General features: G+C 36.4%; 1 protein-coding gene across 1 annotated transcript in view; it reads left to right on the forward strand.

Moving 5' to 3' along the window:
* Nucleotides 1–22,269, forward strand: part of RP1 (RP1 axonemal microtubule associated) — a 261,683-nt gene that overhangs the window by 46,679 nt on the left and 192,735 nt on the right. The window contains 2 exon segments of the mRNA XM_045049704.1: nucleotides 9,735–9,821; nucleotides 12,597–12,729. Coding sequence (XP_044905639.1) covers nucleotides 9,735–9,821; nucleotides 12,597–12,729 — 220 coding nt within the window.

The following is a 22,269-nucleotide window of genomic DNA, read 5'->3' on the forward strand; positions in this document are numbered from 1 at the left end:
AACTCTTTTTATAAGGCTGGTTTAGTTGTGATGAATGTTTTTTACCTTTTGTTTATCTGGGAAAATCTTATCTCTCCTTCCATTCTGAATGATAATTTTGCCAAGTAGAGTATTCTTGATTGTAGGCTTTTTCCTTTCAGCACTTTCAATGTATCAGTCCACTCCCTTCTGACCTGCAAAGTTTCTGTTAAGCGTTCAGCTGACAGTTTCTTTTCTCTTGCTGCTCTTAAGATTCTCTCTTCATCTTTAATTTTTTGACATTTTAAGTATTACGTATCTTGGTGTGGACCTCTTTGGGTTCATCTTGCTTGGGGCTCCCTGTGTTTCTTGGACCTGGGTATCTGTTTCCTTCCTCAGATTAAGGAAATTTTCAACTATTATTTCTTCAAGCAAGTCTTCTGCCTCTCTTTCTCTCTCTTTCTGAGACATCTATAGTGCAAATGTTAGTACACTTGATGTTTTCCCAGAGGTCCCTTAAAATAGCTTCATCTTTTAAAAATTCTCTTTTTCTTTTTGCTGTTCAAGTTGGGTGATTTCTACTACCCTGTCTTTCAGAACACTGATTTGATCTTCTGTATCATCTAATTTGCTTTTGATTCCCTCTAGTGTATTTTTCCTTTTAGTTATTGTATTCTTTAGCTCTAATTGGTTCCTTTCTATGTTTTCTATATTACTATTGAAGTTCTGTGTTCATCCATTTTTCTCCCGAGTTTAACGAGCATCTTTATGACCATTACTTGGAACTCTTTATCAGGTAGATTGCTTATCTCTATTTTGTTTAGCTCTTTTTATGAGGTTTTATCTTGTTATTTTACTTGGGACATGTTCCTCTGTCTCCTCATTTTGCCTCTGTGTTTCTATATATTATGTAGATGAGCTATGTTTCCTGGTTGTGAAGGAGCAGCCTTATTTGGAAGGTGCCCTGTGGGGCTGAGAAGTTCAGTCCTTCCTAGTCACCAGAAGGAGGTGCTCCAGGGGTGTCTCCTGTATGGGCTGTGTGCCCTCCTGCATGGCTGGGGCATGACTGCTGTGGGCACACCGGTAGATTGGGCTGGCCTTTGGCTTGGGTGACTGAGAGGCCTGACCACAGCTGCTTTGGGCATGCTGGTAAGTGGGAGCATCTTTGTAAGGGTTCCGGTGCCAGCTGAGGCTGCCTGTCAGGTGTGGTGGGGCAGAAGCTACTTTGGAGGGGTGTCTGCCAGGGGTTAGAGTGTGGGTGGAGCGAGTCTGCAGGAGAATGCAAGGGACGCAAGTGGTGCTAGCAAGGTAGATGGAAAGTGTCAGAAACAGTGCCCATAAGGTCTGGATTGCCTAGGTCAAAGAAGCATAAGAAAAATATCACCAATCAGTGCCGCTCTTTCTGGAGAAAGTTCCTACAGAGTCCTACCTCTGTGGCACATGCCCTAAAATTAGTAAATATCTTTCACCTATGGCCTAGGTGCTTTCACACTGCTGCCTTTGTGCTGAGTCTTGGAGCCAGTGAGATTGTGCATCAGTATTTTAAGAGCACAGTCTTGGTTTTCTATAACCTTCCAGCTTCCCCAGAGTTAACCCCCATTGATTTTCAAAGCTAGACATTATAGGGGCAGCTTGTTTTCCTAGTACAGGTCCCCAGGGCAGTGGTGCCCCATGTGGGGCTTGATCCTCTCACTCCTCAGGGAGCACTTCCATATTTGTGATATTCCTCCTGTATCTCGGTCTCCCAGTGGGGGTGTGGGTTGACCAGACTGTGTCTCTGCCATTTCTATTCATCTTGACGTGGCTTTTTCTTTATAAATTTCTAGCTGTTCTACTAGTCTTTAGCTCATTTTTAGAGAGAGAGAGTTGTTTTGTTGTGACCACGGGAGGAAGTGAGCTTAGGATCTTCCTACTTTGCTGTCTTGATGTTATCTCTGTTTTACAGGCTTTAAAGGTTGTTGCCTGAAGGTCTGGTTTTTAATCAGCCTACAAGTATGAGTTGACTGAGATCCCTCTTCTTGGAGCACTGACAGGTCTTAGGACAACCGCAATAACTGGGACCTATAAGGAATGAATCAAGTTGCTTAGAGAATCACAAAGGTCCAAGAGATAACCAAGTACTAGGGTAAGGTTGAATGATCAGTTCAACTCCTATATAAGGGCGCTCCCTCAAGATTGAGAGAGGTAGCCGTTTTATCTCATATGTAGAGATAAACACTGAGAATCAAGCAAAATGAAGAAACAGAGGAATGTATTTCAAAAGAAAGAACAAAACAACTTTCCCCATACAAGGGAACCCTCATAAGTTCTTCAGCAGATTTGTCAGCAAAAATTTTGCTGTCCAGAAGGGAGTGGCATGATTATTTAAAGTGCCGAAGGGAAAAAACTTATAACTGAGAACGTGAACCGGAAAATTATCATTTAGAATTGAGGAGAGATCATGAGTTTTTCAGATAAGCAAAGCTAAAGGAGTTCATCTCCACTAAACTGGCCTTACAGGAAATGTTAAAGGGGCTTCTTTAAACTGAAAAGAAAGGGTGGTCGTTACTAACAAGAAAACATATGAAAGTAAAAATCTCACAGGTACAGGTAGTATATGTAACAGATTAATTACTTATAAAACTAGTATAAAGATTAAAAGACAAAAGCAATAAAAATAACTATACAATAATTAGATAAGGGACACAAAATGGATGTAGAATGTGACATCAAAAACAAAACATGGGAAGGGGAGTAAAAATGTAGTTTTAGAACGCATTTAGATTTAAATTGTTGTCAACTTAAAATAGACGTTTATATATGTAGGCTGTTATGTGAGCCCTATGGTAACCACAAAGCAAAAAAAAAAACTATTATAAATACACAAAAGATAATGAGAAAAGAAATTAAGAGAGTCTTCATACCACAAGGGAAGATCTGGAGAAGAAAGGGAGAGAGAAGAATTATGGAAATAGCCGGAAGACAATGAACAAAATGGCATATCTATCAATAATTACTTTAAATGGAAATGGACTAAATGCTCTAATCAGAAAACATAGGGTGGCTGAATGGGTTAAAAAAAAAAAAAAAAAAAAAAAAAAGACCTATCTATATGCTGCCTACAAGAGACTCACTTCAGTTCTAAACACACACAGACTAAAAGTGAAGGGATAGAAAAAGATATTTCCTGCAAATGGAAACCAAAAGAAAACTGAGGTAAATATGATATCAGGCAAAATAGACTTTAAACAAAGACTCTGATAAAAGACGAAGATGAGCATTATGTAATGATACAGGGATCAATCCAAGGGGAGATACATTGGTAAAGATTCACACACCCAATATAAGAGCACCTAAATATGTAAAGCAAATACTAACACCTGAAGGGAGAAATTGACAGCAGTATAATAATAGTAGATAGATGACTTTAGTTCCCCACTTATATCAATGTTTAGATTTTTCAGACAGAAAATCAATAAGGAAATACTGGCCTTAAATGATACATGAGCCCAGATGGACTTAATAGATAAGTACAGAACATTTCATCCTAATGCAGCAAGATAACACATTCTCCTCGAGTGCATATGGAACATTCTGCAGGATAGATAACATGTCGGGCCACCAAAAAAGTCTCAATAAATCTAAAAAGATTGAAATCATATCAAGATCTTCACTTACCACGATGATATGAAATGAGAAATCAACTGGAAGACAAAAGTCTGGGAAAATCACAAATATGTGGAGATTGAAAAACAAATTACTGAATAAGCAGTGGGTCAGTGAAAGGACAAATAAAAAAATACCTTGAAACAAATGAAAATGGACATACAACATACCCAAATCTATGACATGTAGCAATAGTAGTTCTAGTGGGTAAGTTTCTAGCCAGGCAGGCCTATCTTAGGACACAAGAAAAATCTCACATAAACAATTTAACTTTGCACCTAAAGAATCTAGAAAGAAGAATAAACAAAGCCCAAACTCAGTAAGAGAAAGGAGATAATAAAGATCAGAGGCCAAATATGAAATAGAGACTGAACATGACAATACAAAAGATCAGTGAGACAAAGAGCTTGTTCTTTGACAAGATAAAATTGACAAACATTGGTGAGACATTCTGAGAAAAAGAGAGAGGGCTCAAATAAAATTGGAAATGAAAGAGCAAAAGTTACAACTAATACCAAAGAGAAACAAAGGCTCATCGGAGATTACTGTGAACAATTATACGCCAACAAATTGGACAATATATAAGAAATGGATAAATTCCTAGAATATACAGCCTTCTAAGACTGAATCATGAAGAAATAGAATACTGGAAAGGAAAAAGAAAACTCTCGCTATGTGTGGATTACATGTTTTTATATATAGGAAACCCCAAATAATCTACCAAAAATTGTGAGAACTAATAAACGTATTCAGTAGTTTCAGGGCACAAAACCAGTATACAAAAATCTATTTTGTTTTTGTATACTAACAATAAAGTGTAAGAAGGATACCCTAAGAAAACAATCCCAGTTAAATTTACATCAACAAGAATAAAATACCTAGAAATAAATTTAACCAAGGAGGTGAAATTTCTGTACCCCAAAAACTATAGACATTGATGAAAGATATTGAAGAAGACACAAATATTTCATGCTCATGGATTAAAAGACTTAATATAATTAAAATGTCCATATTAGCCAAGGCTACTCTATTTGTGGGTTACATGTTTATATATATAGGAAATCCCAAAGAATGTACCAAAAGTTGTGAGAACTAATAAGCATATTCAGTAGTTTCAGGGCACAAAACCAGTATACAAAAATCTATTTTTATTTATTTACTAACAATATAGTATAAGAAGGAGAACCCCAAGAAAAAAATCCCAGTTACATTTGCATCAACAAGAATAAAATACCTAGAAATAAATTTAACCAAGGAGGTGAAATTTCTGTACCCCCAAAACTAGAAGACATTGATGAAAGATATTGAAGAAGACACAAATAAATATTTTATGCTCAGGGATTAGAAGACAGTATTATTAAAATGTTCATATTAGCCAAAGCAATTTACATATTAAATGCTATCCCTCTGAAAGTTTATGGCATTTTTCACAGAAATAGATCAAGTAATCCTATTGTTTGTATGAAACCCCAAAAGATCCCAAGTAACCAAAACAGTCTTGAGGAAGAATAAGAAAGCTGGAGGTATCACAATCCCAGATTTGAATATACTACAAACCTGTAGTAATCAAAACAGTATGCCGTCGACATAAAAACAGATCAGAATAGAGAGCTCAGAAATAAAGCCACACATATATAGTCAATCTTGGTATAGGGGACAAGAATATGTAACAAATGTGCTGGGGAAACTGGACAGCCACATGCAAAAGAATGAAACTGGACCACTGTATTACACCATATACAGAAATTAGCAAAATCAATTAAACTCTTGAATGTAAGATCTGAAACTGTAAAACTGAAGAAAACATATGTAGTAAGCTTTTTGACACCAGTCTTGGTGATGACTTTTTTGGACTCCAAAGACAAGGGCAACTAAGCAAAAATAAACCAGTAGGAGTATATCAAACTGAACTCTTCTGTATAGTGAAAGAAATCATCAACAAAATGAAAAGGCAACCTACTGAATAGAAGGTATTTCCAAGTCATATATCTAATAAGGGGTTAATATCCAAAATATATAATGAACTCCTGTAGCTCAATAACAGAATAGAAACAATCTGATTTAAAAAATGGGAGAAGAGGGGCGCGTGGGTGGCGCAGTCGGTTAAGCGTCCGACTTCAGCCAGGTCACGATCTCGCGGTCCGTGAGTTCGAGCCCCGCGTCGGGCTCTGGGCTGATGGCTCGGAGCCTGGAGCCTGTTTCTCTGATTCTGTGTCTCCCTCTCTCTCTGCCCCTCCCCCGTTCATGCTCTGTCTCTCTCTGTCCCAAAAAAAAATAAATAAAAAAAACGTTGAAAAAAAAATAAAAAATGGGAGAAGATCTGAATAGACATATTCCCAAAGAACATACATAGATGTCCAAGAGGCACATGAAAAGATGCTCAATGTAACCAACTAATTGTGAGGAAAATGCAAATCAAACCCATGAGATATCACCTCCTACATTTAGAATGGCTACCATCAAAAAGACAAGAAATAATGTGTTGACAGCGAAGTGGAGAAAAGAGAACCCTTTTGCACTGTTGGTGGTCATGTAAATTGGTGCAATCACTGTGGAGAATACTGTGGAGATTTCTCAAAAAATTAAATATAGAAATACCATATAATCCAGCAATTCCACTTCTGAGTATTTATCCAAAGAAAATGAAAATACTAATTCAAAAAAATAAATGTACTCCTGTGTTCATTGCAGCATTATTTACAATATCCAAGATATGGAAACAACCAAGTGTTTGGTTGGATAGATGGATGGATGAATGGATAAAGGTGTGGTGTAAATACACAATGGAATACACTCAGTCATAAAAAAGAGTGAGATCTGGCCATTTGAGACAATATGAGTATACCTTGAGGGTATTATACTAAGTGAAATAAGTCAGAAAAAGACAAATACTGTATGATTTCACTTATATGCAGAATCTTAAAAAAAAAAAACAAGAAAACAAAACAAAACAAAACAAATAGATACCCAGAAGAGATTGGTAGTTTCTAGAGGGGAAGGGAGTCGAGGGTTGGGTAAAATGGGTGAAAAGTGTCAAAGAGATACAACTTCCAGCCATAAAATAAGTAAGGGGGATGTAATGTTATAGCAGTGACTGTAGTCAGTAATGTTGGATTGCACATTTGAAAGTTGCTAAGTAAATCTTAAAATTTCTCATCACAGGAAAAAAATCACAAAATTTGCATGGTGACAGATGGTAATTAGACTTATTGGGGTGGCCATTTCATAGATTATACAAATAACACATCATTGCGTTGTATACCTGAATGTAATATAATGTCATATGACAGTTATACCTCAGTCAAAAAGAACATTACATATTAATGATGAAAAAAGTATTTGGTAGAATTTACCAGTGAAGCCATCTATTCTGGGCCCGTTTTTATTGGGAGGTTTTTGATAACTGATTTAATCTCTTTACTTTTTAAAAAATATGTTTATTTATTTTTGAGAGAGAGAGTGAGCTCATGCATGAGTTGGGGAGGGGCCTAGAGAGAGGGGGCAGAGGATCTGAAGTGGCTCTGCACTGACAGCAGAGAGCCTGATGTGGGGCTTGAATTCATGATCCATGAGATCATGGTCTGAGCTGAAGTCAGATGCTTGACTGACTGAGCCACCCAGACATCCCAGTCTCTTTACTTTTTATAGGCCTATTGAGTATCTGTTTTTCCCTGAGTCAGTTTTGATAGTTTGTGTGTTTCTAAGATTTGTCCATTTCATACAGGTTATCTAATTTTTTGGCATACAATTATTCATGATGTTCTTCTTTTTATTTAAAAAAAATTTTTTTTTCAACGTTTATTTATTTTTTTTTGGGACAGAGAGAGACAGAGCATGAACGGGGGAGGGGTAGAGAGAGAGGGAGACACAGAATCGGAAACAGGCTCCAGGCTCTGAGCCATCAGCCCAGAGCCTGACACGGGGGGCTCGAACTCACGGACCGCGAGATCGTGACCTGGCTGAAGTCGGACGCTTAACCGACTGCGCCACCCAGGCGCCCCATGATGTTCTTCTTTTTAAAATTTTTTTGAAGTCTATTTAGTTTTGAGAGAGAGGGCAAGCAGGGGAGGGGCAGAGAGAGCGGGACAGAGGATCCAAAGCAGGCTCTGCACAGACAGCAGTGAGCCTGATGTGGGTCTCGAACTTAAGAACTGTGAGATCATGACCTGAGCTGAAGTAGGATGCTCAACCTACCAAGCCACCCAGGTGCCCAAGATGTTCTTTTTTTCAGTAATCCTTTTTCTTAAAAAAAAAATTTTTTTAATGTTTGTTTATTTTTGGGAGAGAAAGAGAGAGCATGAGTGGGGAGGGTTAGAGAGAGGGGGACACAGAATCTGAAGCAGGCTCCAGGCTCTGAGCTGTTGGCATGGAGCCCAACGCGGGGCTTGAATTCATGAACCGAACCATGAGACCATGATCTGAGCCAAAGCTGGATGCTTAACCGACTGAGCCACCCAGGTGCCCCTCAGTAATCCTTTTTCTTTCTGTAAGGTTAGTAGTAATGTCTCTATTCGTTTCTAATTTTAGCAATTTGAGTATTCTTTCTTTTTTCTAAAGAAAAAATATTTGTCAATTTTGGTGTTCTTAAAGAATGAGCTTTTGGTTTCATTGATTTTATTTTCTGTTTTATCTTCATTCTAATTTTTTTTAATGTTTATTTATTTTTGAGAGAGACAAGAGACAGAATGCGAGTGGGTTGGGGTAGAGAGAGAGGGAGACACAGAATCCGAAGCAGGCTCCAGGGTCCGAGCTGTCAGCACAGAGCCCGATGCAGGGCTCGAACTCACAGACCTTGAGATCTAAACCTGAGCCGGAGCCGAGGTCGGCCGCCCAATCGACTGAGCCACCCAGATGCCCCTGTTTTATCTTCATTCTAATATTTACTTCATTTCTTTTGCTAGTTGTGCATTTAATTTTCTTTTTCTAGTTCTCTTACATTGTAAAGCTAGATTGAGATCTTCCTTCTTCCTCTTCCTCTTTTCCCTGTTTTCTCCTCCCACCTCTTTTTCCCTTTCCTCTCTCCCCTTTGTCCTCCCTCCTTCTCCTTCCCCTCTTCCGCTTTCCCTTCTTCTTTTTGCTGAGAGTCTCTGGATTTATTAGGTCAGAATCTCCAAAGAATTTTTTTTTTTCACAGTAAGCTTGCCAATTTAGCTGGTGGGCACCCCTCTGAAATGATTTCCTTCTTTAAGTACATTCAAATTTTAAGGAATTGCGGCCTAAATTTCCCTCTGAGCTCTGCTTTCACTTTATTCCATATATTTTTTTGTGTTATTATTGTTTTTCATTCATGTCAAGTTATTTTTTAATTTCCCTTGCAGTTTCTTTGACTCATCGGGTACTTAAGAGTGTGGTTTTTAATTTACATATAATTATGGCTTGTTCATTTTTCCTTCTTCTAGTGGTTTATAATTTCATTCCATTGTAGTTAGAAACTCTTCCCTCTATGACTTCAGTCTTATTTAATTTGCAAAACTTTTTTTGTCGTATAACATATAGTCTGTTCTGGAGAATGAATATTCCATGTGCACTTGAGAGAACTATATTCTGCTGTTACTGAGTGGAATATTCTATAAATATCTGTTAGATCTAGTTGGTGTATAATGTTGTCCAAGGACTTAATTTCCTTATTGATCTTCTGTCTTGTTATTCTATGCATGATTTGAAGTGAGATATTGAAGTCTTCAACTATTATTGTAGATTATTTCTCTATTCAGTTCTGTCAATTTTTCTTTCATGTTTTGGCACTTTGTCATGAAGTGTGTACGTGTTTATAATTATTTCTTGATGGATTGACCCCTTTATTGACATATAATGTCCTAATATGAGCAATTTTTATTTTTTATTTATTTATTTTTTTTCAACGTTTTATTTTTTTTTTGGGACAGAGAGAGACAGAGCATGAACGGGGGAGGGGCAGAGAGAGAGGGAGCCACAGATTCGGAAACAGGCTCCAGGCTCTGAGCCATCAGCCCAGAGCCCGACGCGGGGCTCGAACTCACGGACCGCGAGATGGTGACCTGGCTGAAGTTGGATGCCCAACCGACTGCGCCGCCCAGGCGCCCCATTATGAGCAATTTTTAAATGGGTTTTGTTGAATTACATTGAAAGACATTTTATTGGTTCTTTCCTAGATCATGGTTGGAGATATTGGAACACTCTTTAAGATTCGTATTGGTCATACTAACTCTGGACTGTCCCCTTCCTGGCACTGTAAAGAGGTAAAGGCATATCAAGACTCACATCCTTTGCAAAACTCCTCTGCAAATTCTGTTCAGGAATTCAACCTCAAAGAGGCATTTATTTCACACCTGTTATGAGTTGATTGAGTCAAACCTCGAATCTTTTTTAGTCAGTATATTTCTTAAAACACTAGTATCCTATACCCTGATTAATAATTTAACTCCTAATTTCTTGAGGGAAGTCCCTCAACTAAATAATCCCTTTACCTTTTTGCAAAGAAAAGAAAGTACTTGGGACTCTGGATACTTGGGACTTGCTGCTGCTGCTTCTCTTTTTTAGCATCAGCTATTATTTTATTATTTTTTATTGAGTACAGTTGAAATACAATGTTACATTAGTTGCAGGTGTACAACATGGTGTTTTGGGAATTATATTGCTCCTTGATGTAGTTGCACTAGTGATAAAAAGGTGACTAAGTGAATGTTGTAAAAATAGACCATTTGTGTTGGTGAAGTAATAATCTGCTAGACTTGAATGCCAGTTCTCGAATTAGGTCTTTTCATGCTAAACAAATAATGCCACCTGAATACATTTCGTTAGCAAAAACGGGCATAAATTTTCTACATTGCTCAGAATTAAACATTTTACTTATTGCCATAATTGCCAAAAAGTGGACATCTTTAACAGTGGCCATTAAAAATCTTGCTTGTTTTCCATTTTGGGGTATGGAAAAATTTGCCATTTCAAAATAAATAAACTTAGGTAAGCAAGTTTTCAAAATGCAAAGAGTACCTAGTCAAACTCCTGATATTCTTGGCAAACTTGTTCTACAGTTTTATAATATGTGAGAAAATTAATGAAAAATTTGTAGAAGATGAGGAATCCCTTAAAAATACTTTTATTCTGTTAGCAGATATATATGGTTGTTAATAATGGCATCTTTACATTAAAGCCATCAGAGACCATGAAGGAAATTGAAAAAAGAAAACTCACTTAATGAAAATATGAATATAGAAGTTAGATTTCAAAGTTCAAAATTAATGCCTTGCTCCTATATGAAATTATTCTCTTTTATGTTCTAGAGTGTTTGAAGTATGATATTCAAATTGACACTTCAGTGATCATATATGATAATATCTTTTATTTTTTTGTCTCCTAGTAAGCTAAGCTAATTTACGAAAATTATCATTAATCCTCCTGCCATCTCATCTGATTGATAACCAACAAGCAATATTATATTCATTATATATATGTGTTCATATATTGCTTATATACACCCACGTGTGTGTGTGTGTGTGTGTGTGTGTGTGTGTAGCTTGGATGTGGAAACAATGGTTAAGTGATCTGAAAAGATTTCATAGTGTCGCATAGGAAAGACAAAAAGTCAGGCTGAACGTTCCTGTTGTCTTTCTATGGCAGTTACTCTCATTTCAAGGCAACTTGTTTGCCCGAGGTTTATATCACCTGTCTTTGAGCACTGGCAAGGAAGAGAGATGTTCTTGATTTAAAGTTTTATTCTAGGTAGATAAAACCTTTATACTAATTTTGCCAAATTAAGTTGCTAGAAAACGGGCTGGGAATTTTGTGTTCAATTCTTATAGTTTAGAAGTTTAAAGTTTAAAATTTAAAGTAGGCCAACTTGTACCTATAACTCAAAGGGATTTGAATTAAAACATCTACTCCATTATAGCAATAATGATACACTATGTCCACAGCCTGTAAAATAGTCACATTAGCTTTTAGGACTTTAATCTTTGTTTTTTCAAGTTTAGTTAAGAAGATTACAGAATAAAAAGTTTCAAATGGTGGTCATTTTGTATTTCTCAAGTGATTTGCCTTGGGCTTTACTTAAACTAACCAAATTAAATCGTGATGTCAGCAGCCTTGCAAACCAATGGTAATTCTGTGTGATTCTCGGGAAGCCTTTTTAAAAGTATGATTGTACCAAGTTCACACGTGGTGTGAATTTATGAATGCAAATTTTTGGGCCGTACCAAGATCCACAGAATTAGTAAATTTAGGAATCAAAAATCTAATTTTATAAGAACCTGATTTCTTGAACACATTAAAATAGAAAATCTCTGATTAAGGCATTTTAAAGACTATAAGTTTAATTTAAGAGATAAAATAACAGTCATTGAAACTTTTAAAAGAATAATGTAAGACCCACTCATGAAAGGCTAGATTCTAGAATCAAGATTCATAATTTCTACATTTTGATGATTTTTGGTATTCATCTGATCCTAACAGAATTTATTAACATCTTTGTTTAACTCCAGGATAAGTGGAATAGATATAATATGGCATAATAGGTACCCAAATTAATAATTATTGCCTAAATTTCATTCATTGCTGAGGACCCACAGAGGAAACTATATTAGTTTGAATCTGTAGTACATAAAATCTAAGCTCATGCTAACATTTTATAATACCATTTTGAAATAAAAAATGTATTACTAAGAGATTGGTATAGGAAAGTAATAGGTTTTTAAAAATTATAAATATCTCTTTCTGAATAGGAAAATATTGATGACACTTAGAAAATTTGGGAGGAAATTGGCATGTTTAGAATTTCAATGTAGAGAAATTAAAAACAGAAAAATTTCAAAGTAAAGAAAAGAAATGCCATTTTACTTGATTTGGCAATAAAAGAAGAAATTAGCACTTTTCTTGTCAAGTATTTAACAACTTCTTTTATTAAAAAAAATAACGGTCTTCTATGAGCTAAGTGTCAGGCTTGGATGAAAACTTTTATTTGACTCTTTGATAAAGTATTCTTACATTTTTCACAAGAAATATTGTTTCTACTGTAGATACAATTGTGGAACATGAATTCTGGAAAAAAGTTTTATATACCTGTTCAGCGATGGTTAGCACGAGATCAAGAGGATGGGGAAATCTGTCGAGAATTTCCTGTTTTAAACAAAGGACGACCCATGCTTCCAGGTAGGGAAGATCCAACTATCCAACTGCAGGCAGCACAGATAAAACTTGTTTGCCTAAATGCTGAAGGACAGGGAACTTGATAAATACATGTTGCATAAATGAATCAATGGACAAATGAGTGATTAAACAGCTGCTCATTTCATACCAGTTATCACTGATGGTGTGATATAGATGCATCTAAATATGGTTTAGTTGCTTCGTGTACTGGCATTCAGGAATATGTTTTTGTCAACAGTTAACCCCGGAGGGGGGTCAAATGAAATGCCTCTTAATCAAAGCAAGAAATTAATTTTTAGGAGGTCATGAGAAAGCTGAGAGCCCAATAAAGTTATTCCAGGGCTAAGAAATGCAAGTCAATGTATAGTTTCCCCAACAATCCTACCTTACTTTTGAAAAATTTGCTGCTAATGAAGGAATGAAAACAGAACTACTCAATGACCTTTTAAGCATTTGACCAAGAGCAGAGGTGTGTTCAAGCCTTGTGTAACCATGGCTGAAAAGTAGGCTCTGCTCAGGGTTGGAGAGTCGCTGCATGATTGAAGGTGACTCTGGCTCTAGGAGCTTTTTGCTCTTGTGTCTGCTGGCCCTTGTTTGGGAAGAGAATAGGAAAATGGTAAGTAAGAATTATTAAGTGGGTAATTTATAAAAATAAGTTTTTTTCCAATCCAGAATATTTTCTATCCAAAATGTGGTATCTTAGTTTTCTAAAGCAATAAATTGTAACAAATACTATGTGAAGATTAAGAAGAGTTCCATAATGTCATATAATCTATCATTAGGCTTAGGCACATAATAACTTGGGTAACATTTTTAGGAAACGTAGGTAAGTAAAACATTTGCAGAGGCTGTTGATTCTTTTTTAAATATTTTTTAATGTTTTTATTAAAAAATTTTTTTTAATGTTTATTCTTAGGGAGAGAGAGAGAGAGAGACAGAGTGTGAACAAGGGAGGGGCAGAGAGAAAGAGGGAGACACCGAACCCGAAGCAGGCTCCAGGCTCTGAGCTGTCAGCACAGAGCCCGATACAGGCCTCGAACCCACGAACTGTGAGATCATGACCTGAGCCGAAGTCAGATACTCAACTGACTGAGCCACCCAGGCACCCCAATTTTTTAATGATTTTAAATGTTTACTTATTTTTGAGAGAGAGAGAGACAGAAAGAGAGCATGTGAGGCTTCCATAATGTCATATAATCTATCATTAGGCTTAGGCACATAATAACTTGGGTAACATTTTTAGGAAATGTAGGTAAGTAAAACATTTGCAGAGGCTGTTGATTCCTTTTTTTAATATTTTTTAATGTTTTTAAATGTTTACTTATTTTTGAGAGAGAGAGGGAGACAGAGAGAGAGAGAGAGAGAGAGGGAGCGAGCTAGGGAAGGGGCAGAGACAGGGAGACACAGAATCCAAAGCAGGCTCCAGGCTCTGAGTGTCAGCACAGACAGAGCCCAGTGTGGGGTTCCAACCCACAAACTGTGAGATCATGACCTGAATGGAAGTCAGACACTTAACTGACTGAAGCACCCAGGCACCCTCATTCCTTTGTGGTTTTTAACTAAGGTGTAATAAACTCTTAGTTTAAGTTTTTGAAGTTAAGATATTTTTGAAAATATATGAATAATTCCATTTGCTGAAAAGTGAAGTCTTGTATGAGCATTGTTCTCACTGTTCATAAGCATTTTTATCACTGTTTATAAGTATTCTCCACATTCTTCCTCATCAACCTTTTTGCTTCACCAAGGAGGAGACATTGGTCAGGTGCCCTGTTCCTACCCATGCTAGTCATGATGCAGGGGTCATTTTTTGCTTTTTTGTCTCATTTTAATTATAAAATTGTGTTCATAGGAGGCATATTCTTCAAATACATACTGACTTCCCTTGCTTTGTTTGTAGTACTTGATACTTATGGTTTGTTAATAAATATCCCCTCCTCCCCCAAGTTTCTTCACATGGCTTGGAGAAATCTCTTATATGTTATCTCTGGGCTATCTGTACCCTCTCATGTGCTATTAATAAACTTGGTGAGCCTTAATTATCTAAATCTCATTGGTAGATATAACAAATGGTAGCTGATCTTAGCCATATTTTTGTTTAATACTCCAGCAAAGATGGGTGCTGTGTATGAAATGCTGTCATTACAGACAAGTAGCAGCTTTCTCTAGAGACAGATACATCAGTTCTAGGTGGTATAAATAAGGAAAGGCTGGATTAGTGTCTTTTTTGCTATGTTCAGTGTCTTTGAGTCCATAGTTAGGGCAATATTTATCATTGAAGGTGAAAAGGCGTCTAAAACTGTTGGCCTGGTTAACCAGTGTACTATCATATGCACCTGAAAAAATATGTTTTATAGTTTTGGAATTATTAGTGGATAAGGGTTGCTAAGATAATCAGAGTAAAAGTGGACTTCCCCAGGCTGTGTGAGATACTTATTTTTAATTCTGATTTTCAGTTATGATAACAAAAACATAATAAAACTTACTTTCTTAACATTTTTAGGTGTACCTTTCAGGAATGTGAAGTATATTCACATTGTTGGGCAGATCTCTAGGACTTTTTTCATCTTACAAAACTGAAATTTTATTTCTTCTTGGGTGAATTTTGGCACATGGTGTGTTTCAGCAAATTGGTCTACTTTACCTACATTGTCAAATGTGTGAACGTAGAGTTGTTCATAGCATTCCTTTAGAATCAATTTAATTTTCCATGGGAACTGTAGTGACAGTCCCTCTTTAATTTCTGATAATAGCAGTTTGTGTCCTGTCTTTCTTTTTTTTTTTCTCAGTTAGCCTGTCAGGAGGCTGTTCATTTTATCAGTCTTTTCAAAGAACCAACTTTTCGTTTCATTGAGTTTCTTTCTTGATTTCTTATTTTCAATTTCATTGATTTCTGCTCTAAGCCTTATTTCTTCTTGTCTACTTTGGATTTAGTTCGCCCTTCTTTTTTCTAGTTTCCCAGGGTGGACACATAGTGATTGATTTTAGACTTTTCTTCTTTTCTAATGTATACATTTAATGCTCTGAATCCCTCAGCATTGCATTTGCTCCATCCCACAGTTTTTGATAAGTATGTTTTTTATTTTAATTACATTCAACATATTTTATTTATCTTTACTTTTTTATTTTTTTAAAGTCAAGTTTTTTTTTTTAATTAATGTTTATTTATTTCTTTTGAGAGAGAGAGAGTGCAAACAGGGCAGGGGCAGAAAGAGAGGGAGAGAGAGAATTTCAAGTAGCTTATGCACTGCCGACATAGAGCGGGACATGGGGCTCGAATTCAGGAACCGTGAGATCGTGACCTGAGTTGAAACCAAGAGTTGGTCACTTAGTCAGCTGAGCCACCCAGGCACCTCAGGTTCAAAATATTTTAAAATTTAGCTTTGGGTTACTTCTTTGACCCATGTGTTATTTAGAAGTGTATTATTTCATCTCCACGTATTATGGAATTTTTCAGTTATCTATTTGTTACTAATTACTAGTTTAATTCCACTATAGTCTGAGAGAACACAGTGTATGATTTCTGTTCTTTTAAATCTGTTCATAACAGGTTTGTTTTATTGCTCAGACTGTGGCCTATCTGGGTGAATATCCCATGTAAGTGTGGGGAGAATATGTGTTCTGCTGTTTTTGGATGAAGTAATCTACAGATGTGAATTATAAACAGTTGATAACAGTGTTATTGAATTCACTTATGTCCTTATTGATTTTATGCCTGCTTATTCTGTCCATTTCTGAGAGAGGGGTGTTGAAGTCTCCAACTGTGATAGCAGATTTATCTATTTTTCTTTGCACTTTTATCAGTTTTTGCCTCACGTGTTTCGATGCTCTGTTGTTAGGCACATACATAAGAAGGATTATCATATCTTCTTGGAGAACTGACCTTTTTATCATTATGTAATACCCTTCTTATTTCCTGGCTTTGATACCTGCTCTGACTGAAATTAATATAGTTACCCTGCTTTCTTTTGAGTAATTTAACATGATACATTTCCCCTACCCATTTACTTTATTTATTCTTTCTTTCTTTTTCTTTTCTTTCTCTTTCTTTCTTTCTTTCTTTCTTTCTTTCTTTCTTTCTTTCTTTCTTTCTTCCTTTTTAATTTATTTTTGAGAGAGAGAGAGAGAGAGAGAGAGAGAGAGAGAGAGAGAGAGAGAGAGAGGCTGAGTGTGAGCAGGGGAGGGGCAGAGAGAGAGAGGGAGACACAGAATCTGAAGCAGGCTCCACGCTCTGAGCTGTCAGCGCAGAGCCTGACACAGGGCTCAAACTCATGAGCCATGAGATCATGACCCAAGCCATATATTTTTTAATTTAAATTTTAGTTAACACAGTACAGTGTTGGTTTCAGGAGTACAATTCACTGATTCACCACTTACATACAACACCCAGTGCTCATTACAAAAGTGCCTTCCTTAATACCCATCACTCATCTACCCATCTCCCACCTGCCTTCCTCCATCAACCCTTAGTTTGTTCTCTATTGTAAAGAGTCTCTTGTGGTTTCTTTCCCTCTCTCCTCCCCCCTCCCCAATATGTTCATCTGTTTTGTTTTTTAAATTCCACATATGAGTGAAATTATATGGTATTTGTCTTTCTCTGATTGGCTTATTTTGCTTGGCATAATACATTCTATCTCCATCTACATTGTTGCAAATGGCAAGGTTTCATTCTTTTTGGTGGCTGAGTAATATTTCATTACACACAGACACACACAGACACACACAGACACACACACACACACACACACACACACACACCACATCTTCTTTATCCATTCATCAGTCGATGGACATTTGGGTTCTCTCCATAGTTTGGCTGTTGTTGATAATGCTGCTATAAACATTGGGGTGGCCTTCAAATCTATATTTTTGTATCCTTTGGGTAAATACCTAATGGTGCAGTTGCTGGGTTGTAGGGTAGTCTCCTGTTTGTGGCTTTTTTGAGACACATTCATACTATTTTACAGTGTGGCTGCATAAGTTTACATTCCCATCATTGGTGCAAGAGGTTTCCTGTTTCTCCGCATCCTTGCCAACATCTGTTGTTTCCTGTGTTGTTAATTTTAGCCATTCTGACAAATGTGAGGTGGTATCTCTTTGTGATTTTGATTTATATTTCCCTGATGACAAGTGATGTTGAACATCTTTTCATGTGTCGATTAGGCATCTGGATGTCTTCTTTGGAAAAGTGTCTATTCATGTCTTCTGCCCATTTCTTAATTGGGTTGTTTGTTTTTTGGGTGTTGAGTTTGCTAAGTTCTTTATAGATTTTCGATCTGTATGATCAGATCAGATGTCATTTGCAAGTCTGTTCTCTCATTCTGTAGGCTGCCTTTTAGTTTTGTTGATTGTTTCCTTCACTGTGTAGAAGCTTTTTATCTTGATGAAGTCCTAATAGTTCATGTTTGCTTTTGTTTCCTGTGCCTTCAGTGCCATGTCTAGTAAGAAGTTGCTCTGGCTAAGGAGAAAGAGATTGCTGCCTGTGTTCTTCTCTAGGATTTTGATAGTTTCCTGTGTCACATTTACATCTTTCATCCATTTTGAATTTATTTTTGTGTATGATGTAAGAGAGTGGTTCCAGTTTTATTCTTCTGCATATCCCCATCCAGTTTTCCCAGCACCATTTGTTGAAGAGACTGTCTTTTTTTCCATTGGATATTCTTTCCTTCTTTGTTGAAAATTAATTGGCCATATAGTTGTGGGTCCATTTATGGATTTTGTATTTTGTTCCATTGATCTATGTGTCTATTTTTGTGCCAGTACTATATTGTATTGATGACTACGGTTTTGTAATATAGCTTGAAATCCAGAATTGTGATGCCTTTGTTTTTCTTTTCAGGATTTCTTTGGCTACTTGGGGTCTTTTGTGAGTCCGTACAGATTTTAGGGTTGTTTGTTCTAGCTCTATGAAAAATGCTGGTGGTATGTTGGTAGGGATTGCATTAAATGTGTAGATTGTTTGGGTAGTATAGACACTTTAACAATGTTTGTTCTTTTAATCCATGAGCATGGAATGCTTTTCCATTTCTTTGTGTTCTTTTCAATTTCTTTAATAAGTCTTCTGTAGTTTTCAGAGTATAGATCTTTTACCTCTTTGGTTAGGTTCATTCCTGGGTGTCTAATTATTTTGGTGCAATTGCAAATGGGATTGATTGCTTGATTTCTTTTTCTGCTGCTTCAATATTGGTGTATAGAAATGCAACAGATTTCTGCACATTGATTTTATATCTTGCAGCTTTGCTGAATTCATGTATTACTTCTGGCAATTTTTTGGTGAAGTCTTTCGGGTTTTCTACGTAGAGTATCATGTTGTCTGCAAACAGTGCAAGTTTGACCCCTCCTTGGTGATTTGGATGTCTCTTATTTCTTTTCGTTGTCTGATGGCTGAGCTAAGACTTACAGTACTATGTTAAGTAGTAATGGTGAGAATCAACATCCTTGTCTTGTTCTTAACTGTAGGGTAAAGACTCATACTCCCCACTGAGGATGATACTAGCTGTGAGTCTTTTGTATATGGCCTTTATGATGTTGAGGAATGTTCTCTCTGTTCCTACTTTGTTGAAGATTTTTATGAAGAATGGATGCTGTATTTTGTTAAATGCTTTTTCTGCATCTATTGACAAGAACTTATGGTTCTTATCCTTTCTTTTATTAAAGTAGTGTATCATGTTGATTGATTAGCAAATATTGAACCAGCCTGGTAAGCCTAGGAATAAATCCCACTTGATCATGGTGAATAATTCTTTTAATGTACTATTGAATTCAGTTTGCTAGTACTTCATTGAGAATTTTTGCCTCCATGTTCATCAGGGATATTGGCCTGTAATTCTCCTTTTAATTAGATCTTTGGTTTCAGAATCAAGGTAATGTCGGCCTCATAGAATGAGTTTGGAAGTTTTCCTTCCATTGTTATTTTGTGGGACACTTTGAGAAGAATAGGTATTAACTCTTCTTTAAATGTTTGGTAGAATTCCCCTGGGAAGTTATCTGGCTCTCAACTTTTGTTTGTTGGGAGATTTAAAAAAAAATTTTTTTTAATGTTTTATTTGTTTTTGAGAGAGAGAGAGAGAGAGAGAGAGAGAGAGAGAGAGAGAGAGAGATGCAGAATCCAAAGCAGGCTCCAGGCTCTGAGCTGTCAGCACAGAGCCAGCTCAGAGCCTGACGCAGGGCTTGAACTCATGAACCATGAGATCATGATCTGAGCTGAAATCTGACGCTTACCGATTGAACTACCTAGGCACCCCTGTTGGGAGATTTTTGATTACTGTTTCAATTTCTTTGCTGGTTATGGGTTGTTCAAATTTTCTATTTCTTTCTGTTTCAGTTTTGGTAGTTTGAATGTTTCTAGGAAGTTACCCATTTCTTCCAGATTGCCCAGTGTGTTGGCATATAATTTTTCATAATATTCTGTTATAATTTTTTGTATTTTTGTAATGTTGGTTATGATCTCTCCTTTTTCATTCATAATTTTATTTAATTGAGTCCTTTCTCGTTTCTTTTTGATAAGTCTGGCTAAGGGTTTATCAATTAATTTTATTTATTATTTCAAGAATTTAAAACAGTGTTTCATTGATCTTATTCTGTTGTGTTTTTTTTTCTATATTTTTATTTCTCCTTTAATCTTTATTATCTCTCTTCTGCTGTCTTTAGGTTTTATTTGCAGTTCCTTTTTTGTCTCCTTTAGGTGTAAGGTTAGGTTGTGTATTTGGGATCTTTCTGAAGTGCTTTTTGAGATAGGCCTGAATTTCAATATATTTTCCTTTCAGGACTGCCTTTGCTGCATCCCAAAGGGTTTGTACTGTTGTTTATTCATTTTCATTTGCTTCCATGTATTTTTTAAATTTCTTCTTTAATTGCCTGGTTAACATTCATTCATTAGTAGAATATTCTTTAACTTCCATGTATTTGAGGGCTTTCCAAATTTTTTGTAGTGTTGACTTCAAGTTTCATTGCTTTGTGATCTGAAAACATGCATGGTATGATCTTACATCTTTTTATACTTGTTGAGGACTGATTTGTGACCCAGTTTGTGGTCTGTTCTGGAGCATGTTTCATGTGTTCTCGAAAAGCATATATATTCTGCTGCTTTAGGATGAAGTGTTCTGAAAGTATCTGTTAAGTCCTGGTCCAATGTGTCATTCAAAGGCATCATTTCATTGTTGATTTTCTGCTTAGATGATCTGTCCATTGCTGTAAATAGGGTGTTATCATCTGTTAGTATTATTGTATTGTTAATGAGTTTCTTTATGCTTGTGATGAATTGATTTATATAGTTTCTTCCAAGTAGGGGGCATGAATATTTATAATTGTTAGGTCATCTTGATGGAGAGAGCCCATAGTTAGGATATAATTACTTTCTTTATCTTTTGTTACAGTCTTTGGTTTAAAATCTAGTTTGTCTGGTAGTAGTGTGGCTACTCTGGCTCCTCCAGTAGCATGATAGATGGTTCTCCATCTACTCACTTTCCATCTGGAGGTTTTTTTCAGTCTCAAATGAGTCTCTTGTAGGCAGTATATAGATGGATCTTGTTTTGTTGTTGTTTTGTTTTTGTTTGTTTTTGTTTTAATCAATTCTGATAGTCTGTGTCTTTTGATTGGAGCATTTAGTCCATTTACATTCAGAGTGATTATTGTAAGATATGAATTAAGTGCTATTGTGTTGCCTGTAGAGTTGGTGTATCTGGTGATGCTCTCTGATCCTTTCTAGTCTTTTTTTTTTTTTCTCCTCTCTACTTAAGGAGTCCCCCTTAAAATTTCTTGCAGGGCTTGTTTAGTGGTCACAAACTCCTTTAGTTTTTGGTTGTCTGGGAAACTCTTTACCTTCTATTCTGAATGACAGCCTTGCTGGATAAAGAATTCTTGGCTGCATATTTCCCTCATTCAGCATGTTGAATATATCCTGCTGCTTCCTTCTGCCCTCCCAAGTTTCTGTGGACAGATCTTCTGTGAACCTCATCTGTCTTTCCCTTATAGCTTAAGGACATTTTTTTCTCTTGCTGCTTTCAAGATTCTATCCTTGTCCATGTATTTTGTGCATTTGACTATGATATACTTTAGCAATGGTCAGCTTTGGTTGACTTTAATAGAAGTTCTCTGTGCTTTTTGATGTCTGTGTCTTCCCCAGATTAGGAATGTTTTCAGCTATAAATTGTTTGAGTAAACTTTCTGCTCCCTTTTCACTCTTTTTATCTTCTGGGACTCCTATGATAAAAATGTTATTACATTTTAATAAGTCGCTGAATTCCCTATATCTGTCTTCACGATCCATGATTTTTATTTCCCTCTTCTTTTCAGCTTCATTATTTTCAGTAATTTTATCTTCTATGTCACTAGTTTGCTCCTCTGCCTCATCCATCCTCATTTTCATGGCATCTATTGGGGTTTGCATCTTGGTTGTAGTATTTTTTCATTTCCATCTGACTACCTGACTAGATTTTAGGTTTTTTATCTCTGCAGAGTGGGATTCTCTGGTATCTTTTATGCTTTTTTCAAGCCCAGCTAGTATCCTTGTAATCATTGTTCTAAGTTCTTGCTTAGACATCTTAC

Source organism: Felis catus, chromosome F2 (genome assembly GCF_018350175.1).
Source record: "Felis catus isolate Fca126 chromosome F2, F.catus_Fca126_mat1.0, whole genome shotgun sequence".
Classification (NCBI taxonomy): domain Eukaryota; kingdom Metazoa; phylum Chordata; class Mammalia; order Carnivora; family Felidae; genus Felis; species Felis catus.